Below are 18,256 nucleotides of genomic sequence, written 5' to 3'. Positions count from 1 at the left end.
ACATTGGGAAACTTCAAGCCTCAAGCTTGACCTTCTCAGTCCCTCAATTGCACAGTCACTTGGCCTAGGCCTTTAGAACTGTGCACTACATAGTCTCAAGCCTCAAGTCTCTAGCTTGAGCCCTTGAGTCCCTCAACTACACAGTTCCTTTACCCAGGCCTCCAAAACAGTGCATTGCGCAATCTCAAGCCCCAATCCCCGACCTTGACCTTTGGAACTACACAATCCCTAAGTCGTTCACTCAACTAGTCACCGGTTCTAGCCCTAACAAGTGATTTCACGAAACATATTAAATTAGGGGATTATCAGACTAATGTCATCTTCTCATGAGTGGATTGCAGTCGCAAGTATTCTTTCACGCTATGACAAGATGATGATGAAGGAGATGGAGAAGGAGACCATGCTAGAAGACACCTATGGAGCTGAAGAAACCAGATGATCATCAAGTGAGAATACAAAGGAACACAAGATTACAACAGAAGACAAAATATCAAGATCACATTGAAGACTCCTTATCTTCGAGTCATGAGGAGGAAGAAGAAGAAGAACATGCACCATCTTTCAAGAAGACAAAGAAACTAGCAGAAAAGGGTGACTTGACATTGCCATGTCATCATGCAGTTCATGTCATCAGTGTCATGTCATGAGTCATCATGTGCCACATAATTTTGTGGATTATGTAAATTCAATATTAGAGAAATGTTAAATAAATTGGAAGTCCAAGAGTCATCCATGTAATATGAAAAGTCATGTAGGAACTCGAAAGGCCTTAGAGAAGTCAAACAGTCATGACGTAGTCCAAGAGTCACAAGGGAGGTGAATGATCACCCCATTTATTATATATACACCCTCATTGAATATGCAAAAGGACTCTTCACCTTGGCTCCTCCTACTAGGCATTGGAGACGAAGATAGTTGTTTTGGAGGAGCAAGTCACTGCTCTAATGCTCCACTATTGGGGCTAGTGGTGTTCCTTGTCTTGATGTATCTTGAAACATTTACTTAATTCAGAAGCTCATTGAGCCAACACTCTTTCATGCATATGTCGTGAATATTGTAAGACTATTCTTTGAATCTTTGTGATGTATGTTCTTTTCATTTGTACTATTTTGGTGTCTTTGGTACTTATCTTGTTGATGGTGTGTTGTATTTTCTTCAAAAAATGTTGCTTCCTTGTGAACTATTTCGTTGGTTGATTAATGATTCATTCCGGCGATCCTTAATACTTTCCACAACAGAACATTTCACAAAGCATACTCACTTACTGATTTGGAGATACTTGTGTATTACTCTCTTGTGCTGAACTTTGTAGTCAAGGAAAATCTACGAGAATACGTGGTAGTTGAACCAATACACCGGATGGGGCTCCTACTCCAAATGGTGTGAGATCTAATTAAAACTTCACATCGAGGAGACCCCCTTGGTTCAAGGATTTCCAACACCGTCAACAACTTGTTGCCTTGGATAGCAAAGGCAGTAGGTTGTCCCTCATCATGTTTGGGAATTCTTCCTTGGGAAATAATTCGGGTCTCCTCTTGACTACACTTTCCAAGGAGATCAAATGTGGGAAACTTTTCATTGTTGTTGATGGTAGTAATAAAAGTTTCCCAAGTTGGAGAAATACCTCCAAGCTCTTTATCAAATACAGTTTCACCAACTATTTGACAACTGATCTTTCATTTTAGATATCCTCATGAATTATGCTTCAAGGGTCTATCCTTTGGTCATCTTAATATCATTGCATTGATTATTCACATAAAGAATTTGACTCAGGTTGTTCACCTAATACATTCAAACTATCTTATCATACATTTATTTGTATTTCTTTAGGTTGGGTTAATAGGTGATGAGATGGTCTCCAATGGAGTCAAGGATAATCTTTTTAGCCTTCACTTCTCCTTTCCTGTATCAAGTGTTAATAGCAGCATTAGAGTTTTTTGTTGGTTCTACTACCTCTCCTTCAACATACTCCAGTACATTATGTTCTTTAAGAGTCATATTCAACCTTGCCTTCCAAGAGCATAAATTCGAAAAAACAATAAACTTCTCTTCATTCTTGAAGAAATAAGAACACATCTCGATCTCGTCAAACAAATTTCAGTACCAAAAAAAGGAGCAGCAAATGATATTTCAGTAGCAAATGAACAGCAAATAGAAGGGACAAGCAGCGATTTTTCATCAAAAAATGAGCAGGGGCAGAAAATGCGCAGAAAATAGAAGAGACAAGAAGTAATTTTTCAACAGGAAATGAGCAGGGACAGCAAGTGATATTTCAGCTACAAATTAGCAGAAAATAGAAAGGACAACAAGTGATTTTTTAGCAGAAAATAAGCAGGGGCAACAAGTGATATTTCAGCAATAAATGAGAAGGGATAAGCTCTTGCCTTCTTGGCCTTGTCTTCACCAAAGATCTAATACCATGTTGAGATTTGATGTTCTATGTTGAAACAATTTCTTATTATGAATCATCTTTCTGCTGCAATATCAATTAAGCTATTGTAGATAGCACATAAACCATATGCACAATAGAAGACATGCAAGAACACAATAAGACACAGAGAAGTTAAGTCCAATGACCAGGGCAAAATCCACAAGGGGAAAACCCAACTAGATTCTTCTTCTATTATAAATTAGTTTTTCAGCAAAGAACCATAATACAATGAGATATCAATAGCACGAGTAAGTTATTCCAAATATGTACTAGTTTTAGCAAGAAGATTTCTGATAGTCTCTCTCTCTCTCTCCCCTTCTCTAGTCTCTCCAACTCTCTCTTTCACAAGTTCGAATTCTTCTTTCACAATGCACAAGTAAGAACTAAGGATATGAGGCACATATATATAGTAGGAGAAACAAGTTCATGTCATAAGCCTTGAGAAAGAGTAACATATGCCAATTTAGGGAGAGGTACGAATGCCTTGTGACTCATGTCATAAAGGAGAGAGGTATGCGTGCCTTGTGACTCATGCCATAAAGGAGAGAGGTATGCGTGCCTTGTAACTCATTCCATAAAAGGAGATAGGTACACATGCCTTGTAACTCTTACCTTAAAGGAAAAAGTGCAACATATGCATCGAAGAGTGCGTAAGAGGAATATTTTATGACGAGTCTTTAATAATGAGTGTAAGAGAGTGTAATGAATCCCTTGATAGAGAGAGAGAGAGAGAGAGAGTAATTCTTCATTAGGGTGAGAAAGTGCTACGAGTGCCATGAAAGAGATAGAGATGTGCAAGGTGGCATGATTGAATTCCAAGTAGGAAAGGTGACATGTATTTCCTTCTTAATAATAGTATTATAGTATCATAAGGATAGTAATAATATTAATGATAATATTGATGACTAAATAACAATTGAACAATTAAGATTGATTAAGTATGAGTTAAGAGATTTTTCATCATCTATTCTTGATTACCAATTGAAGTAAAGGTGTATTACTATTTATGTAATAGAAAGTCACTCTACAATTTTCATAAATGAAGTTTTATTCGAGGAAATTCATCCCTTAACTGCAAATTTTCAACAATTATAAATGCATGTTTGAGACTAGTTTTCGGACTAATCAAAAACCCTAATTTCCAGTGTTGGCATTTCACAAATTATAACATCTTAAAACCAAACATTTCTACCATATTTACTTTAATATATATCCACAAAATCATGAAACTTTCAAAATGTAAAAATTCATAAAAAATGTTGTAGCAAAAATTTAAAGTTTGTCATTTAAGACTAATTTCAAAACTATTCAGAACCCCTAACTTCCAAAAGATATATCTCACAAAGTATAATCTAAAATTTCCCCCAAGAAAGTTATAGTGACAATTCCATGTGTTCTCATTTGGAACTTATTTCAATACTCGTCAAACCCTAAATTCCACAATCGACGTCTTGAAAAGTGTAATGAACCAAAACATGAAAATTTTAAAAACAACAAATGTATTGACATTTTCGCTGAGTCATCCAAAACATTTTTTGTCCAAAACTTAAAACTAAAGCATTATATAAAAAACGCCAATATATCTTGATTCATGGAGCAGAGACCTAGAATCATAATCTATGCTTCCAAATGTTAGATAATAAACACAAAAATAGTTTGAAAGTAGTCAGAGAAGTAACATGAATAAATAGATATGAGAATGAAAGAGAAATGTGTTTGAGGGGGAAACTTCCTTTTACAATATAAGAAATGTACAAGATGAGGTGACTATAAAACTAAGTTTCCTTCGTATATATATGGGAAATGAAGAGTACACTAACAGTTAGAGGGTCTATCCAACCACACTAATATAACAATAGAAATATAATAGTTCAATATCTATTGCTTTACATGTAGCTTTATTCTTAACAAGGAACTCTATTTAGGGCTTAAGCCACTAGGTTGTATAAGTTGAACTTATAATGGTTGGAAACTTTTGGGAAGAATAGAGTTCATGTTTTTGTACAAAATTTCAATACTATGACTCTCATCCCCTATATTCCATAGTTCATCAAAGGCATCCATTATTCTTGGTCCTAAAAGCTCACTAGATATCTAGAGATTCAAAGGATAGATTAATTCATCATTTATACAGTATCTACTTATATTGTCATTCTTATACGTTGAGAGTTTTGCATACCTGGTGATTTATCAGGGGGTTTTGTCCAACACCAAGCTATGCAAGGGACGGATTTTTTATAATGTGCAATATTTTTCACAAGATGAGATGAATATGTATGTCTTTTGATAGTGTCAATATTCCAAGTAGTGTTGGTAGTTTCTTCACAATCAATGCTTAATGTTTCTTAAGTAATTCTTAATTGCAAGATTCTGTTATTTGAGGATTGTTGCACTCAGCTTCACCCTACACTTGCACAGATTTTTCATTGTCTAAGGATCATAATTTTATTTATATTGTTGAAGAATAGGTGCAAAGAAGTTTTTGCACATTAGATTAGATCATTGCCATCTGCCTTATTTATGTGGGAAGATGTAGTTTACCATCATATTCTATCCAAAGGGGCTCCATTAATAAGAGGTATTCAATCATTAAACTCATTTGATTACTCTAACTTTCTTTTAGTTCTTATTTCTCACAAGAACGGGATATGATTTCATCTATATATAGCCTTTCATTGTTTTACAATTTGTTGTAAACATTTTATTGTAAATATAAGATGGTTTTAAAAAAAAAGAGATCAACTTTATAAAGTCCTTGTAACTATCCTTACCAAATAAAATCAACAATCATATGAGTTGATAAATGAAACATAACACTCAATTTAGTCATGCGGAAACAAACTTAGCAAGTTATGGAGAAATAATAAGAAAATACGAGTATGCAACAAGTCTAACTAAATAAAAATATGATATAAGAAAATATGAGCATGCAAGAAGTCTAACTAAATACCATAGTATATCATAAAATTGAACAACTACAAATAATAAATAAATGAATACATTGTTATTTGTAAATAATCATTGACACAATCTAAAGCACTATCTCCAATTCAATAACAAAAGAATTTGTCTTATCATTTGCATTTATATTCTAAATTAGCATGCATGTCATTGTACGTTCTCAAATAACTTATATAAAAGAGACCTATCATCCAGCTCATTACCTTTTGTTTAAGGTTCTCTATTTCATCCACAAGTACTTTAGTCTGTTATGCCAACCACAAAACAACATTTTGATTAATGTGGAAGCTATCCATCATAGCATTACTTCTATAAAATTAGATACAAAAATAAGCTACATCATGTTATATAACTACCTTTGTTGCTCGTACATGGTTCAATCCTTTTTCAACTTGTCTCTCCAACTGATTTAATTCCTTTATTGAACATGGTGCCAAGCCCTCCCCTAACATCTTTCTACAAACAATTTATAGAAAACATTCAAAACACTATAAGACATACTCGTAATATAAAATAGTCCATTACATTGCCTGGATTGAATTTGGAAATAACACTACCTTTGTGTGGATTGAAGTATCCTAACTCTTTCTTCCATATTTTCAATTTCTTGTTTTAAACACTGCGTGCATAAATATAATCGTAAAACATTGTTAGACATTTAGAAATTTAAAGTAGGAAAAATCGATAAGAAACAATCCAAATCCATAATGATTTGGAAATATAATAACTCAATATACTTGCCTCTATGGAAATTAGCTAGAGAGATCCCAACATGTCCTCCATTTTAAATGAATTGAAGTTCAATAAAATTAATATCAATAATTTTACCGTGTTAGAAAATCCATTGTTGAATGCAACTTTGAGACTCGTATGTTATATTTTTGAAGAGTGATTATTAAAACAATAACATTAGATTTCACGAATCTAATGTCCAAATATGAAGGTTCGTATGTCAATACAAATTTTGAATTACCCCCTACATAATTTTGGCAAAGATTGTAAAGAGATATTAATTCACTTGACGTTCAAAACCAGCTCTACCATTACCCATATTTGTAGCACACAATTTTTTACACATTTTACCCTTTCTTAAGACATTATGAAGGGGCACAAATATCTATTACCCTCTTCTATCTTGTTTTCGGTGGTATTACTAAGGTTTCAGGATCCTTTTAATCAATTTTCAATATGAAAAATATTCCCCTAATCGTACATGTTCACCTAATATATGGCTCAACTAATTTCAAAAGTATGCAAAGAATTGCTAAGTCTTAATTTAGAAGATTGGTTTTTCACCTTACCTAAATTGCAAGAATAGAACATAGGAAGGGGTCCCATTAGGAAAGACTTCAATTTTGGATGAAAACGACTATAATTTATATATATATAGTATATTTGCACCAAAGTTTAAATACATTGATGAAGGCTTATTTTATTATATTTTTCATGAAGATATGATCATATATATAACTTGCTGTAATATACCATGTTACATAATCTTATAAAAATACATGAATACAGATATTATTAGCATATTTATTCTCAATACAAAATTGAGGAAATAATCAGGATTTAATGCTATATGGTATTGATGGCAACGTTGTTAATATTACATGGAAGAAAGGGAAGCATGCCCAAGTTTCGAGATCGTTTTACAATTGATTATTTTCTCATTCAACTTTCAATTTCCTATGGACTATATAACTTTGTTGATAGTATGGCGGGTTTATTTAAAATTGGCCCAGAAAAGGAAAAAGCACACAATGATTTTGATACACTTCTTTACATTTACTTTTCTTCTCATTCGGTTTGCATTCTGCTCTTTTTCTTATTTGGTTTGCACTCTTTAATATTTCTGATTTTTTTTAATGCTCATCAGTGGTCACTAATGTAGATTATATTTATGTGCTTCATATTGCTTAAAGTGGTCCAAGTCATATTTTAAGATCTTTTGTATTTTTTAAACACTTAGTTAAGAGGAAAGAATTTCAAAAAAGGAATGGCCTTCAAAATAATAAAGTTCATCCATAAGAGTCTCATCTTCCTCATGCAAGCGGTTCGAAAAATAATGTGCAAAAATCAGAAGGTCAACAACCGAAGGTGTTGCAACAAAATCAATCCAAAGGTATAACTGTTAATGATTTTTTTCGAGTTACAATTTTGAGGATTCAGATTTTGATTATGTTGCATTGCCTAGTGAAGACGAGGATTGTTCTATATCCTAGAGACAACTTGCGTGTTGAGGAGAGGTCAGTGCCTAGGACATCATAGAAGTGTTTGTAATATTTTCTAAAATTGTTCACTTACATTCAACGTTAAACACACTTTAAAACAGAATTGGTTTGAAATCTCTTTCAAGAGGGTAGATGCAATTGATATTAAAGAAAACTCATTAGAAGACTTAATATCCAGCTTTGGTGGATAGCTTATAGAAGCGCATAGTCTGTTTTTCATTGTAATAAGTGTGAAAGAAGAATATGAAGAAATGAAATCAAATACACCAGGTTTAAGGTAGAATCCAATGCCTCTGACTTTGGTAACAAAATGGATAAATTAAGCACTGAATGACATATCAGATTACATGGAGCGCATATTAAGGATGTTAGATCTTACTAGTCACAAGCATCTAAGATCAACATTAGAGATAAATGAATCCATGATTTCATAAAAATACACCCAGCAGATACTATTACATGTCATCTGAGAAGAAAACAGAGATAAATGAAATAAACAGAAAAGAGAATACATACTACAGCCTCGTGTGAGCCAAAATCACTAAGGTTATTTGTTAATCTGCAGATAGAGCATATATTTTCTGTTAGGGTCCAACCCTAACCCCTTTATTTATGTAATAAACCCAATAGGGTCGAGTCATAATCATAGTTAGTTAAAAAGTAGATAAAGCCCGTATTAATAATTGTAAGTGGTTGACCCGCATTTAAGAAAGGGACCACAGTTAGTTGCAAACGGGCCATAATTAATAAATAAAGTGGTTAACCCATGTTATACAAAGGACCACTAGTCGTTAGGTTGTTGAAGTCATTTAACTATAAATAGTCATAGTTAGAAGGGAAAGATCATCGAGTCTTATTTTGTAATCGAGCTCTGCTCTCCTAGAGGTTGCCCCCTCGAAGAGGAAAGTGAACATTGCTTTTATCTCTGAATAATAAAATACTTGTTGTTTTTCTCATTTTATTCTGTGTTCTGCTTTATATTTATTCGCTTATTTGGTACTCTAGAATTTCTCGTAGGTCAAGAGCATAACAAGTGGTATCAGATCACTTGCCAGGGCCGATGGTACCTCCATTTTTGCATAAAAAAATTTAGGCTAAAGACGTGTTCCAACGTCTTTAAACCACGGGATTTGTCGTTGAGCGCATAAACGTGCGAATTTGGGGAGGAATGCACGCAGGAAATACAAAAGGTGGTCACGCTTGTTGGACTCCCTCGTAACCCATGTGGGTACCCCTTCGAGTAGTAGCGCATTAGACAGAACTGCGCAGGGACTGCACTTCCACATACCATCTGGTTATATCGAAAGCCCCCTAGGTTCACCTGAAACCTCGCCTTAGATTAGCCGTCGGCCGTCTTGCTGCTACAATACACTGAGTATAGCACTCAGGGAGATTACACGCGTGTACGATAGTGTAGTTGGGTAGTACGGCTAAAGGTACGGTTGATCCTCCTTAGTTAGTGCCCTGAAAGATTGGGTCGAGTACTATTGTTGGACCCTTATGTATATTGCGATCTGTAGCACCTGACACTCCTTTGTGACCATAGTTCCCTCGACTCTCTAAAGATCACCCATTATCTTATCTACCAGATCATATCCACCAGTTAGGGTTCTACCACCGCAATAAAATTCAGATCTAGCAGTTTGGGTTCTATCGCCGTCGCACCAATCAAATCCACCAGTTGGGGTTCTGTCGTCGCAATACAACTCACATTGAACAATTGGGGTTTCATAGGCAGATATGACTCTTTGTGCAGTGAGGCTCGCTGCTGCTATAGTATGGGCTCGATTTTCACAGGACCTTGGGAAGATCAAGTTTCCTAGCATTTGGCCACTACAGTATTGTTCTGTGGGGAGGAGAGCTTCGTCCGGAGTAGGATAACAAAACAAAACAAAAAAAAGTCTAAGTCCTCCCCGAGATGCTTACAAGAGAATTAGCCCATAAGATTTAGGACGACAAGCTAATCGCAGTGGTACCATTCACTCGTCAGCGTCAATTTTCAGGCGGTCCCAAAAGTTTTTGGGGTGACTTCAACTGACCGGGATCTGTGTATGGTAGAAACCAGAGCTCAAGTCATGGCCAAAGAGAAGATCGAGCACCTTGAAACAAGGTTCAATTCATTCAAGGAACAACTGGACGACATTTCAAAAATGCTTGAATAATTCACCATGAGCATGACGGGATATCATCAGGAGGCACATAGTATTGATGAACACCACGAAGGAGAAACTAGCCATCATATTCACTTTCATGGAAATCACCAAAATTCCCAACCTCGGCCACCCAAGCTGGAAATGTATAAATTTGATGGCCCTAATCCGATAGTGTGGGTAGCACAAATGGAACAATATTTCACCCTGAATGATATCCATGATGATCAAACTAAACTACGTGTGGGAGCCCTTTACTTAGACCAAGAAAGATGGCAATGGTGGAAGTGGCTTCGGAAATATTATCTCGGGAACATAACGTGTCATGTGTTCTCAAAAGCCCTTTGTGACTGCTTTGACAAAGAATCCAATTTTTTGGGCCGTCTCACTAAGCTCCGACAGACAAGAATAGTAAAAGACTACATTGCAGTCTTTGAGACATTGGCCTTCAGAACGGAAGGTCTAGGAGATGAATTCTACTTGGAGTGTTTCATCAGTGGTCTCAAAGAAGCCATCCAAGCGCATGTCCAGATGCACCAAACACCTACATGGATAGAAGCTTCCAAAAAGGTTGTCGAAGTAGAACTTGCCTTAGCTGCCCAGTCTACTCGTACAAATTTCATAGCCAAGGGGTGTTCCACCTAGGCTCAAGGACCTACCCAAACACTTAAGGTTCAAAAGGTGTCTCCAGCAGAAATGGCTGAACGAAGAAAACAAGGATTGTGCTACTACTGTGATGACAAATACTCCCCAGGGCATAAATGCAAGGAACCAAAATTCTTTCAAATTGATGTTACTGATCACAACTCATCTGAGGAAGCCCCACCCCTTGCGGGACCAGACAACAAAGTTGAGGAACCCCAGCAAGACAATGACCTCACAACTATGCCAGAGGAGCCAGTTATCTCACTACATGCTTTGGCGGGCATTTCTACGCCCCAAACTCTCAAAATCAAAGGCTTTCTTAAACATCACCCTGTAGTGGTATTGATTGATAGTGGCAGCACTCGTAACTTTATCCATAAGCGAGTCGCCGAAAATGTTCATTGTTTTGTAAGGGTAGTCTCTAATTTCCAGGTCCTTATTGTTGATGGTGGGACAATGAAATGTGAAGGCCGATTCGAAAATATTAAAATTCAGAAAGGAGACTACCACCTAAAGATGCACATGTTTGCGATTAACATGGGTGGTTGTGACATTCTCTTGGGTGCTAAATCGCTTCGCACACTAGGCCCAATCACAATGGATTTCCAGGAGTTATATATGAGCTTTAAGTAGAATCACCAGATCCATACACTCCATGGACTCCAAGCAGGTGCTCCTTCTATCATCAGCTCGCATCAAATGGAAAAGTTGTTGAAAAAGGGTCATCATGGAATCATCGCCCAGTTTAATGCCATCCAGGCCATAGAGTCTACTACGCTTCATATTCATCCTAAGATGCAATAGGTCTTAAACCGCCACCATCAGGTATTTGACAAACCTAAAGAGCTTCCACCCTCTAGAGGGGAACATGAGCATAACATCACTTTGGTCCCAGGGACCCAACTGCCTAATGTGCGCCCATATCGATATCCTTTCGCCCGAAAGAATGAAATTGAAAAAATCATAAAGGAACTCCTTGAAGCAGGTGTTATTCATCCTAGCATCATTCCTTATTCATCGCCAGTGGTCATGGTTCTAAAGAAAGATGGGGAATGATGCATGTGTCCGGACTTTTGGGCCCTCAACAAGCTCACTGTGAAAGATAAATTCCCTATTCTAGTTGTTGATGATTTTCTTGATTAATTACATGGTGCTCAATTCTCTACCAAGCTAGATCTTTGCTCTGGCTGTCACCAAATACACATGAAAGAAGTAGACATTCCCAAGACTTCTTTCTGCACTGATGAAGGCCATTATGAATTCTTGGTCATGACATTTGGTCCATGTAATGCTCCATCTACTTTTCAAAGCCTCATGAATCACCTACTGAAACCATATCTCTGTAAATTTGTCCTCATTTTCTTTGATGACATTCTCATCTACAACCTAACCTGGGAAAATCATCTTCATCATGTAGACCAAATCTTGCAACTACTCCGGAAGCACAAATTATTTGTCAAATTGTCCAAGTGCTCATTTGCTGTGGAAGAAGTCGAGTATTTGGGACACAATGTGGGTTGTGAAGGTGTCAGGGTTCATCCCAAAAAGATACAGCCAATGCAAGATTGGCCCCAACCAAACACCTTGAAGAGTTTGAGGGGATTCTTGGGCCTCACTGGCTACTATCACAAATTTTCCCGCCATTATGGTCGCATTGATAGACCCCTCACTAACCTTCTCAAAAAAAATTCATTCCTTTGGACTGATGCAGCACAACAGGCGTTTGTAGCTCTCAAACAATGCAAGGGTTCCAGTCCAGTATTGGCACTACCCGACTTCACCAAATCTTTTGTGATTGAATGTGATGCTTCAGGTACTGGTATTTGTGCTGTCTTAATGCAAGAAGGTCGACCCTTGGCTTTCACCAACCAACACCTGAGTGGGAAACATCTGGGACAATCTACATATGAGAAAGAGATGATGGCCATCTTACATGTAGTAGTGTTTCCGGGAAAACTAGTGTCTTTTCGATCGACTAGCCCTCTAGGATTGGCAGCTATCCTAGAAACAAACAATCAAAGCAATTTGGGATTTCTTCTATCTATGATAGATAAGTGAGAGGCAAAGGAACCAACCTGGATCTTCCTCTTAACTCCTTGCTTGATCTCTCTCCCCCTTGACAAAACTTGCAACTCCTCTCCTACTTATCCCGTTTAGAGAATACCTGTAGAAACACAATAACAAAAAGCTGCCAAAGCATCTTGATCTATCATATCATAAGCATTACAGAATCAGAAATACAATGAACATACAATGGCATTTACAAATAATAACATTCACAATTGCACAGTTGTATGGAAGAAAACTCAAAGAACATTATTAAATAGAAGGGAGAATTACAACCCAGCTGTCTGATCCAGCATCATCCTCCCAGCATCAAAGCCCTCTTCACCTCATGAAAAGCAAGATCACACCAACAATACAATGCTCTTTCTCAACCACAAACTATCAGCACTTCCTTGCAAATTAAAAAGTTCCAACCTCCAGATCTCTCAGATAAGGGATCCATTTATAGATGTGTGCAAGGGTGTGAAACATCTCTGGGTTTTTTATTAGTGTCATTCCACTTGTTGTTTTTGGTTCCACTTGGAGATTTCTTGGATCTCTTACTCATCCCTAGGCGAATTCAGAGAGGCAAGTGTCATAGGAGAAGTTTCTAGAAGATTCCATGAGCATCCACTTAGCAAACTGTCTCGGACATTTGTCCATCCTCGCTCATCGCACCCTACAAAAGGCCTCATCAGTATGCATCACACCTGGCTAGTGTAGGAGTCAGTATGCATCGCACCCTAACAGTGGAGCAGTCAGTATGGTCCTGTTTTGGCCAGTTCTGGATGGTTTTTTAGGTGGAACTTTTGGGGAATGATGTAATCAGTTGACCATGATCCTTTAAGGTATGAAACAACACTTTTAGGGTTTAAAGAGCCTTAGTTTATCTACATATAAGATTGGGGTTGCAGTGCCCAAATATGTCTATAACAGTTGCCCCCTAAAGCATGAAGTCATAAATCTTTGATGTCGAGTGAAATGCTTTATCATGAGGATCCGAGGTTTTCGACCTGGAAGGTGACCTGTATAAGATACAATACAATACATCATCATAATATAATTTTCATGATCTAGTTGAGGGGGGCATTCCCATGCTCAACTTTATAAATTCATTTCATGTACATAGAAAAGATAGTCGTCTGCATATGCAGACTGGTGATTCTTTAAATGTAGATTCATCATCCCTGGCTCGGATGACCATCTATGCAGCTTCTGTGTACATTTGATGTCTTTATATCCCTGAATATATCGCAGCCCGGATGGATGAAACTAGATCCGGGGTCTTCAATCTCGTTCAATCATCGCCCGATGTACAAGTCAATCCATTTGAATGTATGTTCTGAAGTCGAATATGGAGAGACATCGCTTGATTACCAGCCAATAATGTAAGTTGTTAACAGACGCGAGAGGAATCACCGATAATGATAATGACCCTCAAGGTACTACAGTACAATTCACGTGGTGTGAATATATGATCCGATGTCGAACACCACGCAAAATCTTTCAGTCGAAGGCCATTGATGTCAACCTGTCGCCGAAAGTGAAAAACTTGCCATTGAGGCATGCAAGCTTCAAAGTACTAAAACGGGTGTTTCTAAGTCAACTTCTTGGATAATGAGTTGATGTCGACAAGAAGTGACCCGTCGTAGGAGGGCCTTAATGTATCCCACATCTACAACACGAAACGAAGCAAATGATCTTCTGGAGGTGAAAACGATCTAACAACACAAGCTTCAAGAATGGCAATCATGAAAAATGGAGGGTGAAGGTATTGCAGTGGATGAGGCATTAACTGGATGGTGGTTTCTCAACTGAATGACTTCTCTTGAACATATCGGCGACGCTGAGATGGATTGGTAGTGTTAACCCCAAGGGATGGATGGTGCGGAATACCAATGGTGAAATGACTGGTGAACGGAATAACCCAACCCGACTCAATCAAGGTGGCAGAGTGAAAGTGTCATGTTCAAGAGCGACCTGCTAACATAAATTTCTTCAAGTTCTCTTCCCTTTTCCCCAGTCATTGCTGACCAGTACCTCTTTATTTTTTTCAAGCTTGAGGAGGATAACATATGCTTCTTCTATAATTTGCCCTTCGGGCAAACCTGTCGCTATGTTTTAGCGAGTCTAGTGACAGTGAAACTCGTTCTTGTCTAGGTGGACAAGTTTGTCGCTATTGTCTTAACAAGTTTAACGACAAAGACAACTCGGTACTTTTCATGTTTAGAGAGTTTGAAAAGGAACGAAAAGGAAACTCCAGCAGTTCTTTTTCGTAACATAATCCCTTAAGTTCGAAAAAGGATAAAATAATACAAAAGGGATGACTTTTCGATCACTTTAGCGAGCCGAAAAGACAAGCGCTCGAACTTTTTCGTGAGATAATCCCTCAGGTCCGAAAAAGATTAAAATATACAAGAGGGATGGCACTTCCAATCACTTTAGCGAGCTGGAAAGGCCAATAGCTCGACAATCTTTTCATATTTAACGAGTCTGAAAAGAGTTTAAAGGAGACTTGTTTTTTGAGGAACGAGTGGCATTTAGGTTAGCAACTGGTTCCAAGTAAGCTTGGAACTTCTCAAAACATGGTGATGTGAAGAGGTTGGCTAACAGGACCACTCGTCACAGCTGTTCCTCAAAAGGGTAAACAATCTAGTGGAAGCGTATGATCGGCCAAAAGGATGGAGGTGATGGTATGAACACAGCTAACGCTCAAAAGGCTGATAGCATGGCAATCACAAAGGTTATTTACCGAAGGTGGGCTCATTTTTTAACGAGCTTGAGCCGTGGGGAACTATGCTCAGTGGTAGGTTTATTTTTTAAAGAGCTTGAACCATGCGACAACATATGCTCAGGTGGTGGTCAAAAATGTTTAATTCACTATTTAGCACATCATATTCTTTTGTCGGTCATTCAACCTTTCATTTTCATCATTCTATTTCAAATTTGGGATTTTGGAGCTCTGGAGTGGTTTTCCCCCTCAAATTACACCAGTTGATTTCTGGAGAACCGGTGGACTATTCTCTGCACCGTCAGGACCAGGTAGGAGCTAAACCTGAGCTCTTCATTTTCATTCCATCTTTCTTTGATTCTGAGCAAGTTTTTTCACTTTTCTAGGCCCTTAGGGTTTGAAGATATCGTTCCCCAATCATTGCACCCTACCAGTATCGAAAGGTGCAATTCATACTGAGCTGCCAACTGGCCAATCAGTATGCATCCCACCTTGCTCAAAGGCAGGGTGCGATGGGCGCAGAAGGGCATCTTTACACAGTGATTTTTCATCAAAATTTTGCCTGTTTTTGCTCAAATTTGGATCCTAACTCATCTTTTGTTTGCATTTCAGATTTTTGTTGGATCAATATGGTTGTCACATGGCGTGAGCATGAACATGAAGAAGAGGACATGATTGCTTTACATGACCCGGGCACAGTTGCTGCATTAAGAAACTGTGGTTTGCTAAAGTTCTTCCGCATATCCAACATGAGGCAACAAATCAATTTGTTGCAGTATTTTCTCGATGCTTGGGATCCGATCGACCAGGTATCCTAGATTAGAGGTAAATCCATTCTTCCATTGACAGTGGAGGACATTTACTTTCTGACAGGGTTGTCGAGGCGTGGTGCCCCTCTTTCACTTTTAGGATTCACTCGTGGGGGTGAATCCGTGAAAGATTACATTCGTCAGTTCTGCAGAGATGGATCTCAGCCCAGCAAAGATGGCAAGATCAATATCCGGGATGTCACTGATCGGCCCCTAAGGACCATTTTATTTACCTTTGCTAGATTGGCTGGTAGCACGGCTTTGCATTTGGAAAACAGATCTTACATGCAGTACGCCCTGGAATGCCTGGAGCCGAAGGTGTTCAACTCGCGCGAGGCAGTACTTCCTGTCATAAAAGAAAAACTCTCCAAAGTAAAGAATGGAAAAACCAAGAATTTTGGCTATGGTTCCATATTGACTGCTTTTGCCTTGGAGAGGATTCCACTGATGCAGCCTCAGAACATTTCACTAGGATTGCCAGTACCGAGGGAACCACGGATGCAGAGATGGGTTGATCTTATGGCCAGACATGTCGGTCAGTCACAGATTTCCTTCTCTGATGTCTTTTTCGAGTGGTTCGATCGTCAGGAGATGGTCTTTGTGAAGTATCCATACGTCGGGATGGATTTCCAAGGCGACCCTGATTTGGCGCTACCAGCTGGCGAGCAGTGGAGTGCTATAGGTAAATTGATTCGACCACATATTTGTTTATCAGTTTACTAATGTTTTTGTGTTTTTTTAATGTTATCAAGACTAATCAAACTCATATGTGTGTGCAGATATTGGGCCAGTGCGACCAGTGGCACGCCTGCGGGCAGCAGATGACGCTCCAATAGAAGAGGCTGTAGGGAGGGCCGTCCTTCGGGATTTGGACATATCAAAGACCCTGGCAGTGCTGCAGGATCAGATCGAGGGCCTCACTCTCGGTATTTAGGATGTCAGAACCGATGAGTTACTTTTGAGGTTATAGAGCCATACTACTAGCATACCGAGTCGTTGGACTAGGCTCCTGCGTATGATCGCACAGGCGGTGACATGTTATCACCAACATCATTAGTATAGGATGCTTCCCTGCATTTATTTTTGAGTTTCTTAGTCATGTGACCGATTTTGTCTTGGACACAAAACATCTTGTAAAACTATAAACAGTTATATATTTTTGATTTCCAAAGTTTTATATTGGTTAAGTTATGCAATCCTAATGCAAATGTTAATGTAAAATGCTTTCTTTACAAATGATGCAAATGTCTATCTAACACATAGTTTGCTAATGAATCAGTCAATGTGTTTAATTTTCTGGAAATGTATTGATATTGAATGGAATCAAACTATCTTTCCATAATCCTAACTCTTAGGAACATGCAATAAATAGCTGGGTTCCGAACAGAATAAATGCCAATAAGCTGTAGAATGACAAGTTACGAATCTAGCCTGACAATGAGTCGACGTATGCCATGTGAAAAGGCATCAGAGAGAAGTTCGATCAACGCGCTATACTCAACAATGTTATTCGTTGATCGACCAATACATATCCCCCTGAAACTCACTAACTCACCGCTTGGAGCGAAAATGGCCCAGACCGCAGAGGATAGGTTCCGCGTACTACAACTAGCTCTGTCAGCATACCCAACAAATGGTTCCAAAGAATCTGACATCTGCAACAAAAGCGAAGCGGATTACCTAACCAAAATGACAACTCTAAAAGAAAACAAAAATGCAACAAAACATATATACAAAGAGTTTACTACCCTTAATCAAGCATAGTAACGTTTAAGATACAACCCATTACGGGGCTACGACAGTGGAATCCCATCATAATTGACCTGCTCGTAGGCTCCCTTTGTCAATACTTGTTTAACAATGTAGGGGCCCATCCATAATGGTTCGAACTTACCTGCTCCCAATTTGTCGGAGTCCTGATCGTAGAGCAAGACTAGGTCACCTTCTGAGAAGACACGAGGCTTGACATTTTTGTCATATTGCGCCTTGACATGTTTCTTATGTGCTTCGTTAGCCAGCGCGGCGTCACAACGGGTTTCATCCAAGTGGATTAGTTCCAAGAAACGAGCCTCTTCTTCTAAAGTTTCGGGAAGCAGATTAATTGCGAGCTTGAGGGACAAGATTTCGCACTAAATTGGTAAGACAGCTTCCAGACCATACACCAACTGAAAGGGTGTAAATCCGGTCGCATTTCTCACCAAAGTCCTATATGCCCACAAAGCTGAGTATAGGATTAAATGCCAATTCCG

General features: G+C 38.3%; 1 protein-coding gene across 2 annotated transcripts in view; it reads right to left on the bottom strand.

Moving 5' to 3' along the window:
- LOC149212060 (MADS-box protein SOC1-like) overlaps positions 1-18,256 on the bottom strand; it is a 332,389-nt gene that overhangs the window by 172,872 nt on the left and 141,261 nt on the right. For both annotated transcript variants that reach the window (XM_089391675.1, XM_089391674.1), the window contains 3 exons: positions 5,950-6,011; positions 5,749-5,848; positions 5,596-5,637 (listed from right to left, as the gene is read on the bottom strand). In XM_089391675.1, coding sequence (XP_089247801.1) covers positions 5,596-5,637; positions 5,749-5,848; positions 5,950-6,011 — 204 coding nt within the window. The remainder of the gene's footprint in view (positions 1-5,595; positions 5,638-5,748; positions 5,849-5,949; positions 6,012-18,256) is intronic.

The sequence above is a fragment of the Pinus tabuliformis genome, chromosome 1_1 (assembly GCF_031772625.1).
Source record: "Pinus tabuliformis cultivar Carrire ecotype Pingquan chromosome 1_1, CPIR1, whole genome shotgun sequence".
Taxonomy (NCBI): domain Eukaryota; kingdom Viridiplantae; phylum Streptophyta; class Pinopsida; order Pinales; family Pinaceae; genus Pinus; species Pinus tabuliformis.
Note: the sequence above shows the minus strand (reverse complement) of the source record. Positions and strands in the feature narration are given on the sequence as shown.